Source organism: Crocuta crocuta, unplaced genomic scaffold (genome assembly GCF_008692635.1).
Source record: "Crocuta crocuta isolate KB4526 unplaced genomic scaffold, BGI_CrCroc_1.0 scaffold541, whole genome shotgun sequence".
Taxonomy (NCBI): Eukaryota; Metazoa; Chordata; class Mammalia; order Carnivora; family Hyaenidae; genus Crocuta; species Crocuta crocuta.
The window spans coordinates 707,981-722,617 of record NW_027531901.1 but is presented as its reverse complement, the minus strand read 5'-3'; the positions used below and the strand labels follow the sequence as shown (position 1 = coordinate 722,617).

Sequence of the window (14,637 nt, the reverse complement as noted above, 5' to 3'; positions counted from 1 at the left end):
TCGGCTTAGGCTCAGGTCACACTCCCCTGGGGGGGGGGGCCTGGAGGTTGAGGCCTCACTCACAGTCCACTTGTAGGGGTCCCAGGTGGGGAGCCACCCGGCGAAGGTGGGGGGGCTCATGGCTCTGCTTGACCGGCACACGGGGCGTGGCGGGGCTCCTCCCTGCCGCACTCCCAGCCCCAGTCCACCAGCGCCTTCTTCCACGTACTGGCAGCTTCCCGCCCCACAGAGGGCGCCTGGCCTGGGGCGAGTGGAGGGGCTGCCCGGGGCTGCCCACTTCTTCCCACTTCTGTCCATTCGATGGTCTCACACCCCCCAGACACCAGGCACAGCCAGCAGGCTGGCCACCGTACCCCACACCCATCAACATGCCGGAAGATGACATGGCATGGACGTGTACATTCAACCCACAGATATTTACTGAGCACCTGCTGTGTGCCAGGCGCTGTTCTAGGCACCGGGAGTTCAGCAATGGGGAAAAAAAAAAAAAGGCAAACATCCCTGCTCTCATAGAGCTTTCATTTCAGTGGGGAGAGTAAATAAGTAAAATATGTACTATGTCAGAGGCAGGAAAATAAGGCAGGGGGTGTGGTGCAGGGGGGATACTGTCATTTTAATTTTTTATTAACATTTTTTGTTTTTGAGCAACAGAGAGAGACAAGATGAGCAGGGGGTGGCGGGCAGAGAGGGAGGGAAACCCAGATTGTGAAACAGGCTCCAGGATCTGAGCTGTCAGCACAGAGCCTGATGCGGGGCTCAAACCCACAGACTGCAAGAGCATGAGCTGAGCTGAAGTGGGATGTGAAACTGAGCCCCCCAGGCGCCCCTGCACTGTCATTTTAATAGACTCGGGGAGAGCCTTCCTGAGAAGGTGACACTTGAGTAACGATCTGGGGGAGGCGTGGGAGCAAGTCGAGTGCTGTAGCCAGGAGAAAGTACCAGTGCAAAGGCCCTGAGGGTGGCCGAGCATGTTTGGGGAGCAGCAAGGAGGCCACCGCGGCCTTAGGGGGGGGCCACACCGGCCTGGGGGTTGGGGCCTTCGGGCCCGTGGGCTGTGGTAAGGGCTTCGCTTTTGCTGAGGGAGATGGGAACACACGAGCCTCATGGCCGCATGCACAGTGTTGCAGGCTCCCTGAGGCAGACACACACGACCACGGCTATGACTCGCCACCCCCACAGTCACGTGGCCGCCCACAAACACAATCGCCCCATCCCACAGCTGCGCGCACCCCTGAAAACACAGGAAGCCCCCAAAACTGCCGTGTGTAGTCTCAGAGACAGGACCCAGCCCCACAAACAGTCACTCAGTGACTCCCTGCGGTCACCCAGGCGCTCAGTTTCCCCAGGGACAGCCAGTGCTTGGCCGCAGCCATCGGAGCCACGCGAGGGACTCACAGACGCGTGCAGGCCCTCCCACGGACACGCATGTGCCGCAAGGCACACGGAGCTGCCCCCGCTACGAAGCCGGTCGCAGCCGCACATGCGTCCTGGACGCAGCGTCTCTGCAGCCTCGTGCTGACCCGCGGTTCCCCGTGGCCAACAGGGCACGGTCGCTCACGGTGTCCGTCACACGCCACCACACCCCCCTCAGCCCCGCACGGCGGGACNGCGCGGGCGCGGCCCCCCCCTGCCACCCCCGCCCGGCCGGACAGCGGTGGCCGCCACCTCCTGCCAGGTGTCCGGTGACATGAGGTCACACGTGTCCAGGACCTCTTGGCGAAAGAGCACCCTCTCTGCCAGGGCCGGGCGGCTGGAGCACTCAGTCGGGCTGGAGGCCGGAGGCGTCCCCGGGGAGCCCGGGCAGCGTGGACGCCGGGCAGTGAGGGGCACACACAACACGCCTCCCGGCAGCCAGGCCCCCGCGTCAGGGGAGGGGCAGCTTCCCCGCAGGGGCGCAGGGCCTCCTCCGGCCCCCCATCCCCTCATTCGCCCCCGAGACGCCCCAGGCCCCAGGCCCATCTGTCGGTGGGAAAGCACTCACATGGCCTGTNTGGTCCCCGAAGTGGGAGAGGGGAAGAGAGGCTGAGAGAGGGGCAGAGTCGTACTCGGGGGCTCAGGGGACCTGCGCACACACCGCCCTGACCCAGCAACCCGCCCCGTGAAGGCCTCACCCTGCCTTAACTTCTGGTACACCCCCTTGTCCGTTTACACACTCCACACGCTGTTTATCCACACGTCACGCCCACGCCCACCCCACACACTGGTACCTCGGCCCCTGCGAACTGTGGGCAGGGAAATGGGGCTTTGCTGTCTTGCCCTCGGTCACTGATAAGGTCCAGGACTGGGACAAGGCAGGGAGCACGTTCACCAGCAGAGGGCGCCACGACCCAGCTCTCGGGGCATCTTCCTGCTCCCGGTTAGCCAGGGCTGGGAGTGAGGGCTGGGCTGTGCTCCCGGACCGCCTGGAGCCGGGGACCAAGAGACCTCGGCCCCAGGGTGCCTCTCCCGCTCTCTGCGTGATCCTTCAGCGGCCACCCGCCCTCTTTGGGTCTCAGTTGCCTCCTCCGTGGAAGGAGATCGCCCTCCTCCCAATCCTGTACCTGTTGTCGCTGGGGTAGGGGGCCCGGCCTCCCAGGGCCTCCCCCCAGAAGTGGGGGGGCTCCCGACTCTCCAGCACCATTCCCTTGTTCTCCGCAGGGATGGCAGTGACCACTGCCCGCGCCATCTCACGCTGGCCACCACTGCAGCCCTGGCCCACCCCACGGAGAGCTGGGTCAGGCCCCGAGGGGGTCTTCACCTCCAGCCCTCCCCCCTCACAGGGGACTCTGGGGAGCTGGGCCCCAGTCCCCGGAGGCCAAGGCCGATGACAGGGCACACGTGAGCAAGGGGTGTCACCTTCCCCCCTCCCAGGCCCGGGACCCCCTCCGGATGCAGAGAATGGGATGGGCCCCCAGGCCCCGGGGTCCTCCGTGGCTTATGAACATTGGAGGGAACGCTGGCAAACGGCACTGGCCCCCTTTCCTTCCGCCCGAGAGACCTGGGAAGGGACATGCTCCTCGCTTGAGGCCGGAAGGAGGGGAGGCAGGGCCTGGCCTGCCTCTGACCAGTAGATTCCCAGATGTACCATCAGGTTCCACAGGAAGCCGCGCCTGGCCTGGCTGAGGCTGGACACGAAGTCTGCGCCCTCGTGGGGGCGGAGACCCGTCCCTAGCCTGGCAGCCACCCGAGGAATAAGCCGAGAGGCCGGTGGTAGGGGTGCCTTTCCAAACCAGAGGGAGCAGGTGTGGCTGTGACCAGCAAGGTGTCACTGGAGGGAGGGCCGAGGAGGCGTCCCAGGGGGGAGGGTCGAGGAGGCGTCCCAGGGGGGAGGGCCGAGGAGGCGTCCCTGGGGGGAGGGCTGAGGCACGGGCTGGCACCTCCACGGTCCTGGCATTGTAGCTGTCGGTGTCTTGCACGTGGAAGAGCCTGGTGGCAGGTGCCGGCCACTCCTCCCCACTGTGCCCCGTGCGCCCCTGCAAGTCGGCCGGGCCTCAGCACGAGGCAAGGGCTCCGGGGAGCCGCCTCCCTGTCCCGGTGAGGGACAAACTCCCTGGGCCCTGCTAGACTATTTTCTAGACCCTCTGAGTGTGAGGGTGGGGATCCCGTCAGCCTGTGCAAGGGAACCAGGCCTTTCCCAATGGATCCCGCCCCCAGCTCCGAGGAGTCAGGGCATGTTTTCCCTTAGGACAGAAAACGGGGGCTCCAGACAAGGCCGTGACTCCCCTTCAACTCACCTTGTCCTGTGCTTCCGCTTTGCGGCGGCTCCGGGGACCAGGGGCAGAAACGGAAGCAGCGGCCGCTCCTGGAGCTGCTGGCATCTATCAGCACCAGGAACCCCGGGGGGGGGGTGTGTGTAAACGGGGCCCTGGGCTCAGCACGCGCTCAGCACGAGCGTGAGGGGCTGCGGGCACGTGGCGGGGCCGCCGGACGGCGAGGACGCGAGGCGGCTCCCTGCCCGCGGCCACACGCGCCTGCACCAGGGCTCCGCGGCTTTGCAGTTCGGGCCTTCGGCGTCGCGGGAGGTGGCGTGGCGGCCTTGCAGGCTGGGAGGGTGGGGGCCTGGAGCGGCTCTTAGATCCCGTTCTCGGGGCCTCAGCTCCGGGGCCCGAAGGTGCCGGCCACCCCGCTCGGGCCAGCGCACCTGCCACAGGTACAGGATACACTGGACGCGGCCCGTCTTCTGGTCTGTGTGGAGGGCGAGGCAGCAGTTGCCTGCACACAGTGTGCGAGCCGCCGGGGCCCACGGCTGCCCGCGGGGTTCCTGGGCGCACCGCACCTGGGAACAGAGGCCGACGGCTCAGGTGGGCCTCCGCTTGAACCCGCGCACCCAGTCTGCGCCCGGCCAGAAAGCTCTCCCTGGCCTCGGCCGTGCCTCATCTGTGGCGGGCTGGCACAGGGGGCTGCGGGTGACCTTCCGCCGCGGGCCCGGGCCCCAGCACGCTTGCGCCGCCGCTGTCAGCCAGGACGCAGTTGGCGTGCGGGCCCGGGACACACAAGCAGCGAGGACTCCAGAGGCTGCTGAGCCGGACCCGGGCCCGCGCCCTGGCCCAGCAGCCACCGGCAAGTTAGGGGCGGCCCCGTCCTGGCACAGCTGCAGCCAAGCCTGCGGAAGCCGCGCGCGACACCAGCCCTTGAGCTCTGGGGGAAACTCTCTTTCCTCAAGTGTCACTTAAAAAGACAATGCCTATTCAAAGACTGAAAGTAAAGGACTTCCTCATACTTAACAACGGTGTGATTTCCTGTTCTTGTGGGTAGCGGGCGCGGGCTCGGAGCCTGACATCCCAGGCAGGCCCCGGGCGGCAGTGAGACTCAGCCTGCAAAGCGGGCACGGCCACGCCCACTGTGTCAGTGGCAGGAAACATGCCTGGGCATCCTGTGCCCGCACAGAGCCTGACGGCGGCCGCTGGGCCAGTGTCCTCCAGCAGAGCGACAAGAACCCTGCCTTTCGCAGAAGAGGCTGTTACGACCATACAGGCTACCCAGGGGCAGCGCCTCCTCGGCAGCGAGGCCTCCCGGGTCAGGGGCTCCCCCGCCTGCCTGCCTGCTGGAAGGGGTCCCCTCCCGGCCTCTGTGCTTAGATCCTGAGTGGCAAGACCTCTTTCCTTCCCTCTGTGTTCTCCCCTCTGTTTTCCTGTCCCGCTCTGTCTCTCCCCGCGTACCCCATCTCTCCTGCTCGCATCCAGTCCCCCAACTCTGTCTCCCCCTCCTCTCTTCCTCAGTCTCTTCTGTCTCTCCCTCTCCTCGTTCCCTGTCTTCCTTTCTCCCCGCTCTCCCCTCCCCTGCCATGCCTCCTGGGTCCCTTCTCACTAACAGCATATTAGGACAAATACAGGAGGTGACCTCGGAGAAATGGTATTTTCTCTGACCTTGACCTACCTTGAGAACTTGGAACCCCTCACATAGGCCCGGAAGTCCTGTTCCCAGAATCTCACAGCATCCCCACACCAGCCATGGGCCAGATGGGATCATAGTTTTTGCCCCCATTTTATAGATAAAACATCTGAGGCCCAGAGGAATTAAGGGCTCTACTAGGGATCAGATAACATGGAACACTGATCTGAGACCAGACAGGTGGCTGACAGCGTGTGGCTGTGTGGGCTGTGGCTGATTGCATGTGATTGTGTCCTGTGTTGGTGTGCTCCCGTGGGCTGAGTGCTGTGCATGACTGCGATGAGGTGTGATGCAGCGTTTGTACTATTACATGTTTGCAGCTGATTAGCTTGGCTGATTCGGTGCAACTAGGTGTGTATGTGTCTGAATTATATGTGTGGTATATATATAGCATGTCATACAGTTGACTGAAGGGCACGATTAAGTACCCTGAAGTGTTACTGTGCCGTGTGCCAAGTGCACGTGAGCAAGTGGCCGCAGCTGCACAGGCTGATTAGGCGAGATGTGTATGAGCCAGCGGCAGGGAGGGCGTGTGCATATGTACACAGGCCGCGGTGTCCCTGTAGATGCGCACTTGGGGCACGTTAACGGCCATACTACCCACCCGAAGACAACGCCTAACACCTACCTACTCCCAGCCAAGCTAATGCCCCTTACCCCCACCTGCCCGGAAGCGTCGACCACCACCCTCAGCTGGGCAGCTTGCCCACATGCAGCCTCACCTGAGCCGATTTACCTGACGGGGGGGCACAGGGTGTCACGGCGTCCTCGCCCTCGCCAACCGCGCCCGCCCCTCACTCAAAACCCCCCTCCGGCCACGCTCCCCCAGCCGGTGGCATTTTCTGAGTGCTGCCCCTCGTGCGCCCCAGTCTGTCCCCCGCAGACCTCGTTCCGCGTCGGCCGCTGCCCGCCCCATCTATCCCCGACACCTGGTCCTACTTACTCTTGCGTCCGACCCATCGTCCGGGGTGCCCCTCGCCGGCCCCGCCCCCGGCCTTGTCCCGCCCCTTGCAGGCCCCGCCCCCAGGCCTTGNNNNGTTCACCACCTCCACGTGGGTGTCTGTCGGGTCGCCTTTGGCCTGGATGAGGCCCTGGGGCGGGGGCTCTGTCAGCCGTGCGGCCCGAGGGCCCAGTTCTCCGCTCCACCCTCCAGGGCCTGCCGCTCAGCCGGGCGCTGAGCAGTATTAATTAACCGAGCTCATGACCCGCTTAAGAAGTTGGCTCCTTTCCTACCGACTTCTCTGAGGTCCCTGAGGACAAGCAAGGTCCCTTTAGTCTGGGCCCCGGGGAGGACGGGCCATGACAGCCCCCTCCAGGCCCCAGGCAGAGCCCTATCTCCCCTCCTCGAAAAGGAGGGGGCGCCCAGTGAGATTTGCTTCTCAGACCTCAAGGCGGATCCACGGTCCCCTTTTACACACGGTTTCTTGGGTGCTCGCTCCCCCAACCCCTGTCGGGGCTCCCTCGGACCCCTGGGCGGAACACTGTCTCCACCCTCAGCCTGGGCGCCTCCTCTCCAGGCGGAGACCCCAGGGCAAAGCCACGTCCTCCTCTGGACGGGCTCCTAGGGCAGGACGGATCCATCTCCTGGCCCCAGGGTGGGACTGCCCCTCCTTAAAGGCCCCGGGAATGGACGTGTCCTGGTTTAGATTTCAGGGAACTGCCGGATCTTCCCTCAGACCCCAGCGCAGCTCCGTGTCCCCTTGAGACAGGGCCCAGCAGCCTCACCAGAGCCGGGCTGAAGCCAGCCTTTTTCTCTTGGAGGCTGGACATGCGTCCCTGCCACATGTAGATCTTGAAAGCACCCTGGGAGCAAAGAGAGGGACTGGTCGGTAGGTGGCCCAGACCGGGCTGGCGTTGGGGGTGGGTGGGGACGGAGGCCGTGACGGGGGCCAGGCTTGCCTCAGCTCCTCCTGCAGTAGGTCTTGGGTTAGTGGGCAGGTCGCCAACTCCTGGGTCACCAAGTCCTCATCCTTCTCACAGACACTGGGAGACAGGCATCCAGATGTGGGCAGCGTGGCCCTCGGGCTCCACTCCAGCCCCCTTTAGCCCTCGCAGAGGCAGAAGGAAGGCATGGGGTCTGGGGGCCTGGATTGAAGTCTTCACTGCAGCCTTGCCGTGGAGCTTTAGGCATCTCCCTGGCCCTCCAGTGCCTCGGTTGCCCTATCTGTACAACGGGTTTCTCAGAAAGGCAGTCATGCAAGAGTACAGGCTTACAGGCTGGGCCCAAAGCCCCACATGGCTTGTTCCAGAAACCCACGGGTCTTTTCTGAAGGACTTTCTAGAGACCCTGTGTTAGTGCAGTAATGACAGGCCGACCCAGGCATGCAGGCCCTGCCAGCTCCCAAGATCTGCTCACTGGTAGAGACAGACACTGGCCTTCTGCAGCTGGTTAACCCCCTGGATGGGCACGGTGGCGTGCAGGCCGCCCACTCTGCAGCCCGGCACGGCTTCCATGATCTGCATGAGGCCAGTGGCTTCGGCCTCATCATCCAGCAGCCTAATCTGTGCGCGGCCACCATGCTCCCCATCCCGGAGGCTGCAGGTCAGGGCCAGGCCCTGTAGGAGAGGACTGGCAGTCAGGGCTTCCCCAGGGTGCCGCCCCCCCCGCCCCGCCCCCTGCTGATGGTCTACCCCAGATCCTTCCTGTCGCAGCTCAGCTCCCAGAGCCTGGGGTCAGGGGGAGGGGCTGGACTCAGCTTGCACAGAGCAGGGGCTTCTAAGGTGGTGGAGAACCCAGCCCACCTCCCGAGGCGTCTGGAGGGTAGCCCCGCGCCCCTCAGTCCCCAGGTAGACACTGACCCGTGCCTCCTCGGTAGCGCTGCTCTCTGGGCCTGCTCCTCTGGGTCGTCAGCCTGCCCGGGTCCAGCCGGAAGACTCTCTTATTAAAGCTGTCCCAAGAGAGCTGTACCTGCCAGAGGCAGAGGGGCAGGGCGGCAACCAGGGCGGCAGACGGCCAGCGCCCAGTGGAGCCTGTCCCCACCCACGTGAGCACAGCTCGCCGTGTGCATGAAGCTGGATGCCCTGGGTGTGTGTGTGACCGTGGCACCAGCGTTACGGTGTGTAAGCCCGCTTCTGAGTCACTGTATGAGACTGCGAAGGTCACCTGTGGATGGAGCTGTGTGCGTCTCTAGGCACCACTGTAGGGAATGCTGCTTTCCCGGGGTGTGCAGGGTCACGACACTTCACTCAGCGCACATCCGTGCTGCACGCTTGTGCACACAGTGTGTACACACGTGGGCTGTACTGTTTACCTATGCGTGTACACGTGTGTGTACATGCTCGTGTGTACGTATATGGGGGCACGTCAAATGTTAACCTGCATGTGAGCTCATGGGGACAATGTACGTGTCCCCGCATGGGGGACAATGTGTTATCCAGGGATAAGGACAGTTATCATCCAAACAGAGGCGCTCTGGGGAGTAAAAGGAGGGATGCCTAATAATGATGTCAATCTGGCGGGCACAACCTGGGGCTGCGTGTCCTCCCCACGTGACCTGGGATGTGTGCTCACTGACTCTGTGAGAGAGTGTGTGTGCCTGTGGGTGATAAGNACGCAGGGCTTGAACCCACGAACTGTGAGATCATGACCTGAGCCGACGTTGGGCGCTTAACTGACTGAGCCCCCCAGGCGCCCCGGTCTCCCCAAGTTGTTAATGTGCCCATGGGATGGGTGAGAAAACGGGATCAGAGGAACCGTGGAGGGGTGGGGCTGGCAGCTCGGCTCTGCCTTCTCTCCCCTCCTTCAAGACAGGCCATCGGGAATGCAGACAGCGCCCTCCCCCAACCGCCCCACCTCCACCCTCCACACTCCCCTGTACTTCAGTACGCGGTCCGGCCTGAGCCCGAGGACCAAGCGGCCCCCCAGCAGCCCTCACCGACATGACCGACATGTGCTTCCTCCCTCGGATGTGCAGCAGTCACTGGATGTCGTATAGGCTGGTGTCCACGTGCTTGGGGGCAGAGGCCAGGCCTCTTCTCCTGTGGCTGAGGAGGGGGTGGTGTCCCATGGGAGACCCTCCACAGCTACGTGCACGGCTGAGTGCAGGTGTGAGCAATACCATATATGTGTACCTGTGTACCATGCATGTATACCTGCACAGCATGTATGTGTGCCTGCGTGCCATGTATGCATACCTGCATAGCATGTTTGTGCACCTGCATACCATGCATGTATACCTGCACAGCATGTATGTGTACCTGCNTCCACGTGCTTGGGGGCAGAGGCCAGGCCTCTTCTCCTGTGGCTGAGGAGGGGGTGGTGTCCCATGGGAGACCCTCCACAGCTACGTGCACGGCTGAGTGCAGGTGTGAGCAGGTGGGGACACACAGGTGCCTTTTTAAGTGCAAGCACAGGAGCACACACACGGGGCAGGAGTGTGCGTGTAGATATGGGGACACGTGCAAGTATGTGCAGGGCATAGCATGTTTATACATGCAGAGATGTAAATACATACATGCTGTGCACACACACCTATGTACCATGTGCGTGTACCTGCGTACCATGTATGTATACCATATATGTGTACCTGTGTACCATGCATGTATACCTGCACAGCATGTATGTGTGCCTGCGTGCCATGTATGTATACCTGCACAGCATGTATGTGTACCTGCATGCCATGTATGTATACTTGTATGCCATGTATGTATACCCGCATAGCACGTATGTGCGCCTGTGTGCCATGTGTGTATACCTGCATAGCACGTATGTGCACCTGTGTGCCATGCATGTATACCTGCACAGCATGTATGTGTACCTGTGTGCCATGTATGTATACCTGCATGCCATGTATGTATACTTGTATGCCATGTATGTATACCCGCATAGCACGTATGTGCGCCTGTGTGCCATGTGTGTATACCTGCATAGCACGTATGTGCACCTGTGTGCCATGCATGTATACCTGCATAGCACGTATGTGCACCTGCGTACCGTGTATGTATACCATGCATGTGTACTTGCATAGCAGGTATGTGTACCTGTGTACCATGTATGTGTACCTGCGTGCCATGTATGTATACATGAATAGCATGCATGTGCACCTGCGTACCATGCACGTATACCTGCATAGCACATGTGTGCACCTGCGTACCATGTATACCTGCATACCATGCATGCATACCTGCATAGCACGTATGTGTACTTGCATGCCATGTATGTATACCTGCATAGCATGTATGTGTACCTGCGTACCATGTAAGTATACCATATATGTGTACCTGTGTACCATGTATGTATACCTGCATAGCATGTATGTGCACCTGCGTGCCATGGATGTGTACCTGCATAGCATGTATGTTACCCATGTACCATGTATGTGCACCTGCGTGCCATGTATGTATACCTGCATACCATGGATGTGTACCTGCATAGCATGTATGTGCACCTTCGTGCCATGTATGTATACCCGCATAGCACGTATGTGCACCCGTGTACCATGTATGTATACCTGCATAGCACGTATGTGCACCTGCGTGCCATGGATGTATACCTGCATACCATGGATGTGTACCTGCATAGCATGTATGTGCACCTGCGTACCATGTATGTATACCATGCATGTGCACCTGCATAGCAGGTATGTGTACCTGTGTACCATGCATGTACACCTGTATGCCATGTATACAAGTTGGGGCATAAGGGTATCATATAAGTACAGACATGAGTGCATGTAATTTGGGTATGTGCGCACACGGACACAAATATTCATGTATATGTGTAGACATGCCCACCTATAGGCCCATCACATGGGAGTGGTGTGTTTTCTGCGTGTGCACGTATAAATGTGTTCATGTATGGGGTTTAACTGTATGAAACAGAAATGATCAAGTGTTGGCATTTTCCTATGGTTTAACTTACGATATTGCACTTATTAATTGAATATGTTTTGAAGCAATTTGCAGCAGAAGACCTATTTCTGGTGGGCGCAGTAACGTAAAGGCAAACTCAAAATAACATTGGTATCCACTCCTCGGTATATCCCCAAGGGAGAGGGAAAAACATGTCCCCCCAAATGGCTTGTAGATGAGGGGATGTTAACTAAATGCAGTGGGGTGATCACTTCGGGTACTTGTGAGTCAAGCCATCACTCAGTACCCCTTAGACTGTACACTGTTGTATGCCAATTATATCTCAATAAAACCGGGGGAGAAACCCGTGCATACAATGTTAATCACAGCGTTATCCCTAACAGCCCCAACGTGGAAGCCATCCAAACATCCCCTAAGTGATAAATACGCAAATGGGGCAACCTCGTCAGACTGAAGAAAGGGATGCAATGGGCACAGGGTCTCTTGACAAAAATGAGATCTGGAGTCGGGGCCACCTGTCTGTCGAAGGGCCACCTGAAAAGAGATACAGACTCTCCCCAGGGAAAGCCAGGCCAACAAGTGAAGGCTGAGAACACAGAGAGGCCCCTATGAACAGCCCCTGATCCTGCAGGCGTGGACGAACGTTCCAGACTGGGGAAGGCTCTGTAGGTGTGGATGGGGACACACCCTTAGGGGGTGCTCCTTACATAAGGGACGGACTGCAGATGTGGACAGGCGCACAGACACACAAGGCTCTGCAAACAGGCACAGCGTCTGCCCAGACAGAGGCAGCCTCTTGAGTAACCATGCATTTCCAGGCTGGTCACTGGGAGCAGGAACGGCCTTGGGAGACAGACCCCGATCCTGCACGCAGGGAGGTGGGACCCGGCTGGACAAACAATCAGGAATCCTGCAAAGAGATCCAGACTCTGTAAAAAAGGCAGAGGCTCTGCAGACGGAGGCTCTGCACACAGAGACCAGCAGGCAGGGAGAGGTGTTGCAAGCCTCCACCTGCTCTGCACACGCACAGGCTCTGTTAACAGCGACGGCTTCTTCAGAGAGGCAGGGTCTGCGGAAGGGAGCTGGCAGGGAAATCAGCTTCGTGGTCAAGCTCGGATGGCCCAGACTCGGGCGAGATCTTGAAACAGGACTGGGGTCTGTCGAGAGCCCAGGTCCTGCAAACAGGGACAGACCTTACAGAAAAAGTTGAATCCTGGAAACGGAGAAAGGCTCTGTAAACCGGGGCGCGTTCTGCTAACGGCTACACGTGGAATTAGGAGCAGAGCAGGCAGACAGGACGGGCCCTGGAAACGGGACTCTGCTGTGCGGAAAGACCCAGGGGCCCCCAGGCTCGGTGACCTCTGATAGCGGTAACTCTTCGCAGGTGCAGAGCTTGCAGGCAGGTACAGTTCCTATCCGGGGAAATTCGGGTCGGGCACGCACACAGGGCCCTAAAGAATGTCGTAGGTGGTGCAAACAGGGCTCAGACCCAGTTCCGAAATGGGAAAAGCCTCGGCAACAGCGGCGTGGTCCAGAGGCGGGGGCGCTTACCGCGAAGGACACAGGGCTGCCAGAGGGCCAGGCGCTGCAAACGAGGCTTTGCAGACAGGAAGAGTGTCTTCAGGCAGAAGAGAGGTGTCCCACGCGGGGACCCCAGGCCCACTCTGCATGCAGGGAGGGGCCCCGCATGCAGGGCAGCGTCGGCCGTCACCGCACATCTTAGACACAGGGACCTAGGGACAGACTGAAAAGCCGGGATCTGACAAAATACATTGAAAAGGGCCTCCAGACATAGGCTCAGGAGACACGCCGAGGGGACGAAGTCGCTGGAAACCCAGGACGGTCTCCGGGGACTGTGACAGACTCCGTAGCAAGCAGCAGGCTTGGCCCCGTGCGACGGGAGGGGGGGATCAAGCACGGGGGCTCTCACACGCCAGAAGCACAGCTGAACTCTGAGTACAAACAGGCCCTGCAAACAGCTGCAGGCTCTGCAAACAGCTAGGTGAGCCAGCTCCCAGCATACCGAGGCGGGAGGCATGGAAGGAGGGGTGTCGGGGCAGGCCGGGGCTCTGGAGCCTGTGACACCTCGGCAGGTACCCAGGCTGCCCTGGTAACGCTCCTGTGTGAGGGTCGCAAGCGCTGCACTTCTCTCTTCCCCCCCTGAATCCGGCCGGCTGCGAACGTGCTTCTTGCTGCGGCTCTGCCCAAGACCCGCGCGTCACTCTCCCTGAATTCCTCCTTCCTAGTGACCCTAGTGTAGGGTCAGGGGCTCCCCACTCCACTCCAGCCCGGTCTTAGCAGCAGCGGGCCCCCTCGCGGCTCTGCTGACCCTGCCCGACCAGGGTGAGCTAGGTGGGCCGCTCAGCTGACAGGCGCACTGTGACTCATGCAGAGCGGCCGCGTTCCTTACACCTTGGTCCAGGGACCCCAAGGGCGGGGCCCCGGCCCGCTGAGCTCACAGTTTGAGGTGGGGAACTCCCAACCCTCTCAGCGAGGACCAAGGAGGCTTCTGGAAGCCTGGAGTGGGGGAGGGAGCTGCCCTGAGCAGGGCGGGCAGAGGGGCGGTGCCGCCGGGGCCAGACGCAGGAGCCCGGGACGCTGTAGGCACGGTCTCCCTCACCAGAGCGGAGGGCCGCCAGGGCCCAGGACGTGGCCTCCGGCTGACCGCCACCCCAGCCGCCCGAGAGACACTCAGTGTACTCAGCTCGCTGTTGAGTGGACGAAACGCACTGTGCACTGAGCGCAGGTGCATGGACAGCGGGTCACCCTGTGGCCACTGCACCCACAACCATGGTTGCGAACGTGGCTGTTGGTGTGACGAGCAGCTGCTGATCGCGGCAAGGTTGGCCCAAGCACCAGAAAACAGGGGGACATTGAGTGACAGGCGTGGTGACATTCAGCGGTGAAGGACGGTGAAGGCGGCCAGGCCCAGAGGAACACACTATGGGCTGTGGAACAGCGACACAGTGGGGCCGCCAGGGGCCCCCGGGGGGGCAGGAGAGTCAAACTGGCGGCCAGAGGCTGCACTGGGCTAGTGTCACCAGGCAGGGCAGCCTCACCCGCAGGGCCCGGGAGGGCGCCCCCCAGCCAGTTCCAGCCTGGGGAGCAGCCTCTCAGGCTCCCAGGGCCCGAGGCCCTCATCCCCACGGAGCCTGGGCTGGGGCGATGGGGGAAGGGATGCTCCCAGGTTGGGGGGCTGCTCTCTCCCCCCAGCACCCTCTCCCTCCCCCAGGCAGTCGCCTTCTCCCTCAGGGGGCCCTTCCCTTCCCAGAGCACCTCCTCTAAACCGCCCGGCCCTCCCACCCTAGCGTCTGCTCTTCCCCTGGGGAATCACCTGCCCTGCTTGCCCCCCCCCTCCTTCTGAAAGCCCCCGTTCTTCCCTGGGGGCCTGCCCCCTCCAGCCTGGGGCCCCCTCCTCTCCCAGCTGCCTAGTCCTTCTTCTGACAGACCCATGGC

General features: G+C 61.3%; 1 protein-coding gene across 1 annotated transcript in view; it reads right to left on the bottom strand.

Annotated features, from left to right (window-relative positions):
- VILL (villin like) overlaps nt 1-9,377 on the bottom strand; it is a 10,089-nt gene extending 712 nt beyond the window's left edge. Inside the window, 20 exon segments of the mRNA XM_077774006.1 lie at nt 64-114; nt 116-170; nt 172-241; nt 1,020-1,075; nt 2,208-2,402; nt 2,493-2,689; nt 3,200-3,222; nt 3,225-3,247; nt 3,322-3,452; nt 3,714-3,741; nt 3,858-4,255; nt 4,352-4,582; nt 6,093-6,106; nt 6,314-6,461; nt 7,096-7,173; nt 7,266-7,353; nt 7,727-7,926; nt 8,170-8,202; nt 8,204-8,278; nt 9,246-9,377. Of these exon segments, the coding sequence (XP_077630132.1) occupies nt 64-114; nt 116-170; nt 172-241; nt 1,020-1,075; nt 2,208-2,402; nt 2,493-2,689; nt 3,200-3,222; nt 3,225-3,247; nt 3,322-3,452; nt 3,714-3,741; nt 3,858-4,255; nt 4,352-4,582; nt 6,093-6,106; nt 6,314-6,461; nt 7,096-7,173; nt 7,266-7,353; nt 7,727-7,926; nt 8,170-8,202; nt 8,204-8,278; nt 9,246-9,377 (2,226 nt within the window).
- Between the last annotated feature and the right edge of the window lie 5,260 nt (nt 9,378-14,637).